The sequence below is a fragment of the Stylophora pistillata genome, chromosome 3, assembly GCF_964205215.1.
Source record: "Stylophora pistillata chromosome 3, jaStyPist1.2, whole genome shotgun sequence".
NCBI classification, from domain to species: domain Eukaryota; kingdom Metazoa; phylum Cnidaria; class Anthozoa; order Scleractinia; family Pocilloporidae; genus Stylophora; species Stylophora pistillata.
The window spans coordinates 34371186-34381398 of NC_142521.1; the positions used below are offsets into that span (position 1 = coordinate 34371186).

Genomic DNA, 10213 nt, shown 5'->3' on the forward strand with positions numbered 1-10213 from the left:
ATTCCTTTGGGAAATTCCTAAATGTTATGTGTGCATTTCCAGCGAAAGAATCAAGTAAAAACCCCAAAAGGACATTAAATTCAAGCTTATTCACTAGCGAAGGGTTATGATTAATTCTAAGCCTGGGATGTGCATTTCAAGAGTTTCGCTTGCTATATTCAAACATGTATTCAACTCTGATTATCAACTTGTTTACTCATCAGATACGATGAAATATATGAAGTTCATATGTTTTGAACTGCGGTATTAGATACGTATGATGAACGATCCTCGCAGTAGATAGCGCTATTAAAGCAATAGCGAAAATCAGACCTGAAAAAAATCAGGCCTGTACGGGATTCGAACCACTGACCTCTGCGATACTAGTGCAGCGCTCTACCAATTGAGCTAACAAGCCAACTGGGAGCAGGCCGTTAAGTTGATTCGTAATAAACCCGTGAAAGTGATAAATCAGATACAATGAAATATATGAAGTTCATATATTTTGAACTGAGGTATTAGATACGTATGATGCACGATCCTCGCAGTAGATAGCGCAGTTCAAAATATATGAACTTCATATATTTCATTGTATCTGATTTATCACTTTCACGGGTTTATTACGAATCAACTTAACGGCCTGCTCCCAGTTGGCTTGTTAGCTCAATTGGTAGAGCGCTGCACTAGTATCGCAGAGGTCAGTGGTTCGAATCCCGTACAGGCCTGATTTTTTTCAGGTCTGATTTTCGCTATTGCTTAAATAGCGCTATCTACTGCGAGGATCGTGCATCATATGTATCTACTACCGCAGTACAAATATATATGAACTTCATATATTTCATTGTATTACAAGTTAATCATGCGTGTTTCCTTCTAGTCACTTAATGTTATATACCGCTCTACACAAATGTGTATTGAGCCCTTTTTAACAGAGCTGGCTACAATTCACAACTAGTACTTACAAGTTATATATTGAATCCAAGATTAGTGGTTCTGAAGACAATAATGGTGCATTCTCATCTATATCCCTTGAAATCAGGAATATTGGATATCAACGACAAATGTCCCAGGTTAAACGCTACTGGCGACCAACTTGATGATGATGGTGATAATGTGGGTTACCTTTGTGACAACTGTCCAAAAGACTACAATGCCTTGCACAATGGAGACCAGGTACGGCCAGCAAGACCTTTTGCAGGACGCTTAGATCTCTTACTACCAAAATCGATAATTTTTCCGTTCCATTTGGATTCTGTAAAAACCATTTTATTTATTTTTTGAATGAGACGATAATGCGCTCACCTTCTCGAGTCTTTCGTAAGTCTGCACTGAACGATTACCTGGCAGACTTACTGGGTCAAATTTGCTCTAAATTGCTTACTCGCTGATATTTATAAAATCAAGCCAACAAAACTGTGTTATAGAGGCACCTCAACGGAATTTAGTCTTTGAGACGAATATAAAAGGCAATAGAAACTCCCAACCGTTTAATTTGCATGCCACGGCAAAACAAGCTGAGTTTATAGCACAACACTTCACTATCACTGCTATGGTTGATAGTATTCTTGTAATAAGAACCGAAATATCACGTTTAATTTTCTGTTACTTGTAATTTCTTTCTATACTTACAAGTAGGTAATCAGTTCTTCGGTGTTGTTATCTCATTATGTTTTGTAGTCTCAAGATATAACTATAGTTATGGTGCAATTCATCCTTTAGCCGGACAATAACGAAAACGGGTACGGAGATGTATACGTCACTACCATATCTTGCTCTTTTATCAAATCAAAACAAATAAAGTCCATGTTGCCTTGGGTCTGTACAGTAATAGATCATAGCAGACGACTGAATGTGACATGAACATATTTATCACACTCGAACGTGCCTTGTGTGCCACTTTTTTTTGTTCTTGCCTCCTCACATTTCCACGTCATCAATGAATCTATTTATTAAATATACTGTAACCGCCACGTGTCAGAACCGATTTGTCAAGGAGCTGAAATACAAATATTTAAGTCACAGTGAAGACGTCCACATAGGATCGGTATGTTTAGCCACATACATCAACGATGTCATCTTGTTTTCAGCACTCCCTGTGGGTGACGCATGCGTTGAAGATTATGATGGTGATGGTGTCCCGGATGTTGAAGACACTTTTCCCAATGTTAAACATATCAGCTAAACAAGCTTCCTGGATTATTTCACAATTGATTTGTACCCGGGACTAAGTGACCCCGTCCCGCAGTGGAAGGTGGCAAAAATTGTAAAGAAAAAAGTTTAAAAAAGTCTCGGTTGTGAGGTTTTACCTTTTTTTTTTCCTCTTTGTCTTTAAAGCTTTCTTCGCGTTGAAGGAAGGCACAATATATTTGCATAGGAAGACTGAAAAATGGTAATAACATTGATAACGCAAAAAGGCAAGCAATTAATGAAAGACATAGAAGAAAACATGGATGGCCAAGGAATAATTGTAAGATAGTATCATCAATAAGATTATCTCAATCGTTATCATTATTATTATCATCATTAACATTATCATAATCATAAAAGTCTTAGCTTGGATCAACCCTAACCCTAAGCAATAAAAAGAGAAAGAAAACTTTACATTTTCATAAAATGATTTTGTTCGTCTCTTTTTCCTCCTCAAAGATTTAAGATTATCTAGGCAATCACGGAATTCTCTCAGAATGACGCTGCAATAATTCCAAGCTGGATGATCTGACAGTTTCATTGAAGCTGTCATATGTGGGGAAGAATATTACAAAACATCATTATCTTTCTAAATTATCTATAATTTCCAGGGCGTCGATGTTGAGCACCTGACCGACACAAATCACCCAGGGATGCTCATATGTAAGTTCCTTGTCTGTCAATTCTCTTCTGGCACATTGTTCTTAGACAGCGTACAGTATATAAATTTTGGCGAGCACAATTTTAGGTTGGGATCTCGTTTGTATAATCGTAGTTTCTAAATTTGAATTGCACCTGGTGCCGCTTTTCACTCAGTAACCACTGTAAACAGCATTACCTAGTGTGCCTTCCTTCGAGTACCACCTCTAACTTTATTGTTGAAATATCTTAGGTTCTACACGCTACGGACCCGTTGATTATAGTGGAACAGTTTATGTCAAAGATCGCGAGAGTTCTGATTATTTGGGCGTGGTGTTTGGGTATCAGTCGAATCGAAAGTTCTATGTTGTGATGTGGAGAAGAGAAAACATCAACTTCGGCCAAGGTGATATCCACGCTGGTATAAAGGGACTGCAACTGAAGGTAAGAGTTAATAATTAATCCATAACTAAAATACAAACTGTCACCGTGATATAACGCAACACTACTCCCTTAGTAAAAAAATACTGCAACACTATTCAAAACGAAGCACTGAAATAGAAAAGGAAATTTCTTTCCATGGAATATCACAGCTTCTGAGTTCTGACTGATATGCAAAAGATTTTGAGACATTACGTTAGAATGCTTACATCAGAAAAAGGAAAAAAGATGATTCCATTGGCAACTTTATGGTATGTTTTATTCAACGCAAGCTCATTGGATATTTGTTAAATGCGACGATCTGAAAATCGGAAATTCTGGGTTCGAATCCGTTCATATTCCTTCTTTGTCTTACTCACTTGAAATAATGCTCGATGTGTCTCTTTGATTTCTTTGTTTCGTTCTTCCGTTATTATTTGGATGGATGTAATGGAGCTGTGAAGTGGTTAAATTTGGTTTGATTTTTAAGGCGTGTCTTATACATCTAGCTTGTAGATTCAAACACTGGATTAGGTCCAAACTTAGCGAAAGCATTGTGGTACTCAGGAGATACTCCAAATCAGGCAATTTTGATTTTTTTCTAGCATAAGGTATATCACTGGAACTTCCATAGAAAAAGAGAAGGGATTTGAATTGCAGTAACTACATGATTTTATTACGGGGTAGCAGAGTGAATAGACAGCCACGGCACAACTCACATTGAACTTACTGGTTGCATAGGCATCGACAAAATTGTTGGAATTTTCAGATACAAATGATTGAAAGGCTCTATATAAGGAGGTACAGTACTGATATCCTTCTATTTGTAATTTCTTGATGAATAGTACCGGTGTAGCTCTCACTGTGTTGAAGTTCATAATCAGTCTCTGACACATTTAAAAGTGTGGGTAATTCTGTCTGCATTTAAAATGATTGTCTGGTTAACTGAAACAAACATGAATACAACTGATTTCCAATGCTCATTATTGACACGAGATCATTAGCAGCACTGATTCCTCGTTTGTTATTGTAAATCAAAGAGCCTAAACTCATTGCAACAAATTGTTGTCCTGAATTTTTGTCCAAATATCAATTCACCAGCTTGGCTACATGGTGCCATTATTGTTTTGCTAAGGTCAATGTTCATTGGAGTAGGACCAGAATTTTTCTCAACATCTGAACTCAGTTGAAATTTACAACAGTTTGATGCGTGTGTCTGACTCATATAAAGACACAAGGGTCTGTTGCAAGAAAACATTGATAAATACCACCTTGCTCTATATTTCAATTTCATTATTCTCTGATATATCCTCACTGAACAATTCAACAAATACTTCTCATCATGTTTTGAAAATTTATTTAATCTTACCCTCTTCGTATTAAGCTTACACAATATTCTTTGTAACTCTTTTGACCTTCACATAACGACGTAGCCAAGAGGACTTCGGTATGTTTGGACGAATACGCTCACAAACAAATTCCTTCAGTTTTCTGTCCTTTCTTCTGAGACGTTACTGCAGTCTCGATCACGTCTAAATACACAGTTGTGTTTACATGTAAACGTAATATGACATGACTCGTTTGATATAGCGGGTTTCGCTTGATATTTCGCGATAAAGGTTCACTCGTAAAGGATCGCTCGTAAATTGATCTCTCGTAAAGTTCGCAGAACGACCCGTTCTCAAATCTACGGAGCCCTATAAGGGACACACATCTTTTTTTATTTTAATGCCACTTTCAGTGCCACTTTCAGTGCCACTTTCAGTGCCACTTTTAGTGCCACTTTTTGTGCCTGGGAACAACATGGCGGAGAGAGCGGAAACGCTGAAAACATGTAGCGATCTTTTGAAGGTAAGTTCGTGAATATTCATAATATCGTATGGTATCTTCATAAATATTCAAGTTCTAAGAGTTGGCTGAGCGGAGTGGAATGAGTTAATTGTTCTGCATGTAACGTTTAATAAACCTCCTTTAATACAATTAGCGGTGGCGACACTACATCAACACAACAAGATAGCCGACCCGATTTTCCCGCTCTCTTCCTTTTTGTCCTGGGGCGAGACTAGCCTCGTTTTCTAGCAACGTTTCATGCATTTCTGAATCACGTAGCTATTTGTTTCTGTCAACACTCGTGGTCACTGCGCGAACTGTACTTGTTGCGTTGCAGTAAGGATCAAATAAGCTAACCAAACCGTGCGAATGAAAACAAAATCAGCCCGTCTTGAAATGTATTAGGCGTCCCGCTTTCATTGTTGTATAAATTAATGTTGTGCTCACTTCCTTAACAAACATTTTGTGTATAATATCAGCAACTGCTGGTTTTGTGCCGTGCGGTATCAGTCAAATCTTGGGGCGTCCATCCCCCACAGGCAAACCACTTGGCATTTGAATAACTTCCCCCCCACCCCTCAAAAAAAACCAAAAAAAAAAGAAAATGGTCAATAATATTATTAATCCCGACTTTACTGCCATTTTACAAGTTACTCTTATTTTTTATCAATGGCCTGATTTTTTTCCGGCAGGTATGATTACTGTAATTTTTGGGGGCTTCCATTCCATTATGTATAATCCAAGCATAGTTGACAGATTTCTTCATTATTCTGCAGGTTGGTAATTTCTTACAAACACGAGAAGTGACGCAAGACATTGAAAGTCTTAAATATGAAAAGGTGAGTAATGCTTTGTCTGTGGGTATAAGAGGGATAGTTGTAACCGCAATAACAAATTGGCCACAATTTTCATGCTTCTAGCTTGTAGAGCAACCAGAATTCCGTTGGCAGGGTATGGGAATATATCCCTTGCCTTTTCTGCATTGGGGCTATAAGATATTCTTACTAGGTATTAAATGCTATTAATGCCCACAAAGAGAAATAGAATGGGCCATATATCACTGGAATGACTCTCTTCCTATATCATATATTAATACCTTTTTAAGTCATGAATGCATGCTTGATAGTGCCTGCTCACCAGCACAATTATTACCTTGTTTGCTTGCTTTCCTGCTGACATTAAAATAAATTATGCTTTCAGAAATACAAAAATAGTGTACTAGAATTGACCATTTAAGTTCAGTAATTCCTGCTCAATGTTGTAATCAATGGTAAACAATTGATTAATGTCTCCCTAATGAAATAGTAATAAAAATATTTTAAAGGTGGAAAGAAGACATTTAAAGGATACCATAGGTGGGTATACATAAAGTTAGAATACCAAATAATTATTTTCAATTAAAATGTCATTAGTATTGAAGGTAAGCAAACAAATAGTAAACCTCGGTCAATAATAATTTATTTAACCATCAAGTAACATTTTCAGATGGATGTGGAAGCCATAATGCAAGCAAAGGACAATTAGTTGTTCCATCTTGGACTTGACAAGAAAGGAGACATTCTGAGCTTGAGAAATTTTGTACAGAAATTGTCCAAAGAGTCCTCAAATGACGAGAAAAGATCTAAAAAAATGTCACGGTTGCATGAACTTATGGAAAATGGTAAACAGAAAAAAGGCCTTAAACAGCAAAAAGATGGGAAAGTTCTACCAAAGATGCGAAAGGTGCAACTAGGATGGCTGCATTTTGATGCCGAGAAGCAGAGTTTTGTTTCTGTGAGAATGGCCAAGGGAGGTGGTACACGAGAGGTTGAAATTGAGCTAAATGCAGACAAAGACGACATCATTGGCATTGCCAAATCCATATTTTTCACTGATGGTAACAGTAACTTTGGGCCTGAGCAGCTGATGACGTTTGGACTGGCCAATTTCCAGCACGAAGACATTTCAATAATAAAGGTTTCTGGTGTTCATTTGGCATTTACACTGCAGCGCTTTGTAGGTAAATGCAAGACGTCTAGAGTCAGGCTGTACTTGACTTGAGAGATCAACATTTTAGATGATGTGTCCCTTCTAAAACCAGCAGATCACATTGAAACAATATCTACCAGTAAACTAGAGAGAAAGGAAGCAGGCTTAAATGATGACGAGACCAAGTCACGGACACTGAATGATGAATGATGACGAGACCAAGTCACAGACACTGACAAGATTAGATGAACGGCAGAAAATCATTACTGAGCAAGCTGCTGCCTATGAAGAGTCATTGGCTACTGGCAAGGCTAAAAGGGAAAAGTTGACGAAAGAGGTAAAATTATGGTCTGTTAAACAATAGTATTCAGAGTGGCCTTCTGCTCATATCCAGAGACAACCTAGTATGTAATAATCATGGTATAGCTCTCCAGGAGCTACGATAACAACATTGACTCTCCATCCACTTTGTGTGACATTTCTTCAATGTTTTAACTGATTTTACAACCAGGTGGTTTGTTAAAACAAAGAAATGGGTTTGTTGTAAAAAATAACTCATTGCATCTAAGCCTGGAAAAAGGCTTGTTCATCATATCATTCTGTATTTCATTACTTTTTGTTCTGAAACTATGGCTTTCCACAAGGAGGATTGCTTAACCGTTGTACTGTGTTGATTCAGGTACAAGATGTACAGCGACAAAACAAGTTGCAGCAAGCCAGGCTCGTGAGGATACCTCAGGAGCCAAAGGAGAGTGAAGAAAGTATATCGGTAGCAATTAAAGTTCCCCATGTATCTCTGGGTATTGTGAGGCGCAATTTTCGTGAATCCGATTGCATGGCTTGTGTTTATGACTGGGTGGGCTCCTTGAGTATTATTCCTGAACACTTCCAACTATTAGACTATGCAGGAAGAATGTTGTTACCTTCACAGCCAGTAAAGCAAGCAAAAAACACTACACTGTACATGAGTGAGGCTATGTCAACACCACATCTTGACTTCCAGAAATCCACCCATTTTAATATTATTGATGTCTGGTTTTCTTGGGATTGCAGTTGGTAATAAGAATTTGTGACGAGGGTGAAGGGTTGTTTACACTTGCATACATACATACATGTATTAATTGACCACCTCCCCATGGGGCTTTTCAGGCCATTTTTACAACACTGTACCCCACCCATCCCACCCCAGGGGAGGACATCCCCCACACAGTAATCTCATGCGTGGGAAGTCAACGTCTCCTACCCCTTAACTCTGCAGGAGACGGGACCTACGGTTTATTCGTCCTTATCCGAGAAGACTAGAATCTATCCCTTTGTTTATATTATAGAAAGGTATCAAATTCCCCTCAGTTATTTTAAGACCATGAGTGTAACTGACACTCCGTTACAGTTTGAAATACGTACCCTGTTTTTAATCTCGACGATTCACTTGAACATAACACACAAAAAAAATACAGAATTAACAATGCGAACTTAAACCCAACGAAACTAAAATACAACGAAAGGAATACGAGAAACTACAGGAAAATACAAACGAAAGCGTAAATACTTACAAGATCTGTACGGCACTCCGGAATAACAACGACTGAATGAAAATTACAACTACGATGTTATATAGCGGATAAAGGCTAAAACAATAGACTAAACAAGGCTACACAATACTCAAAGGCGATTACATGAAACAACGCTGAAAAAATTAATTTACATTTTGACAGCACGAAAAAATACAAATAAATACAGAACTGAACTATCGAGACGAGAACTATTTACGCTAATTACAATTAACAAAGACGAATGACAGAACTGATAAAAAAAATAACCCTCGTGGTTACAATGAGTATTGGTTCGGCCGGGGCTTGAACCCTCGACCTCCCGCACAACACAATCCAGCACTCTAACCAGTTGAGCTAACGGGGGGGGGGGGGGGGGGCGGTCACTTAAGTATGTTATTTATAACCCTTCTTGTGACTCAGATCTGAATCCATTCTCAGACTTATTTTGTTTTGCTGAGTACATGCATGTTTATCTTTCAGTGTCATTGGTGGAAATTAACAAGAATCCCACGTTCAGCAACAGCTAACCAAGGTTTGTTACTTTTGCTGTGTTTTGACAATATATTAGACTTAGTTACAAGACAGATATAAACCTTAACAAAAAACTGACAGATGCATAGCACACAAGTTTTCTTTGTTTACACGACTGCCTGTTGTTTTGCCACATTTATGCAGATCTGAACTGCAGCAATCATTAGACAAGTGCTGAGGGTAATTGCCTTGAAGGTAACTAAAGAACACTTGTTTTTGCAGACTGGTGGAAGAAAGAGGACAGCTGATGGAGGACGCCTTTTTCGCCAACATTACCTGCCATTATTGCCAAGGCAACAGGTTAAATACAGCCAAAAAATTAAGCTGTCAGTAATGCGTATGCATTCTAATCTATATATCTAGATATCTATATACTTAGTTATAAATTTGCGTTTCCTTGGAAATTCATTTCCCATTGAAAAAATTTGACGAAAAATTTGTGACAGAACATCTCTTAAAAGCATTCAACGACTTAAAAACCTAATTTTCAATAGGTGATGAAAATAATTACAAAAATTACAAGTTAAACAAAACAATTCACAAGTATGGAGTCTGTTTAGATATTCAAATTAGGAATGTCAATCACAGTTAAGATTAGAGGGACTAAGAACAAATCATATGCCAATGTGTCTGGTTGTCTGTCGCCATAAATTGGGCAAAATGAGCAGTGGTGGAAGTAGTGGCAGCGGAAGCAGCGGTGCAAGCAGTGGCGGAAGTGATGGTAACGAAAACAACGGCGGAAGCAGTGGTGATAGCAGCAGTGGAAGTAGAGCAGCTGATGTCACTAAAAGGCTGAGGTACAAATTCAATTTTTAAAATATCTTGCTTTTACTTAGTATACTATAAAGCACAACCACAATCATAGAGAAATTAGGTTATTCAGCAGAAAGGTGTATCATACTTTACTGCCAGTGAATATTCTTACAGGTTTACCCTATTCTGTTTTGGGAAGGGGGGATAGTCCTTGGGTAGTGCTTGTTAAATTAAATGCATCTGACACGACCAATTCCCAATAAACAGAATATTCAATTTTTCATTGAATTTTTTTTTCTAGAATAACCAGTTATCAATGGGTTTTCTCATTTCTTAATTTTTCTTTGTAAACT

General features: G+C 37.8%; 1 protein-coding gene across 1 annotated transcript; it reads left to right on the plus strand.

Annotated features, from left to right (window-relative positions):
* Window positions 1-2069: 2069 nt before the first annotated feature.
* On the plus strand, window positions 2070-3830 carry LOC148735763 (cartilage oligomeric matrix protein-like). The gene is made up of 4 exons (XM_088752996.1): window positions 2070-2446; window positions 2778-2829; window positions 3059-3249; window positions 3735-3830. The coding sequence occupies exons 1-4, from the start codon at window positions 2366-2368 to the stop codon at window positions 3828-3830; spliced, it is 420 nt and encodes a 139-aa protein (XP_088609122.1). The 5' UTR covers window positions 2070-2365.
* The last annotated feature ends 6383 nt before the right edge of the window (window positions 3831-10213 follow it).

Bases quoted from the DNA above. Each gene is read 5' to 3' on its own strand.
- LOC148735763 (XM_088752996.1), top strand. From the start codon at position 2,366: ATGGTAATAACATTGATAACGCAAAAAGGCAAGCAATTAATGAAAGAC. The intron at 2,447-2,777 runs GTAAGATAGTAT...TATAATTTCCAG, and splicing joins TGGATGGCCAAGGAATAATT to GGCGTCGATGTTGAGCACCT. The intron at 3,250-3,734 runs GTAAGAGTTAAT...TTATACATCTAG, and splicing joins TAAAGGGACTGCAACTGAAG to CTTGTAGATTCAAACACTGG.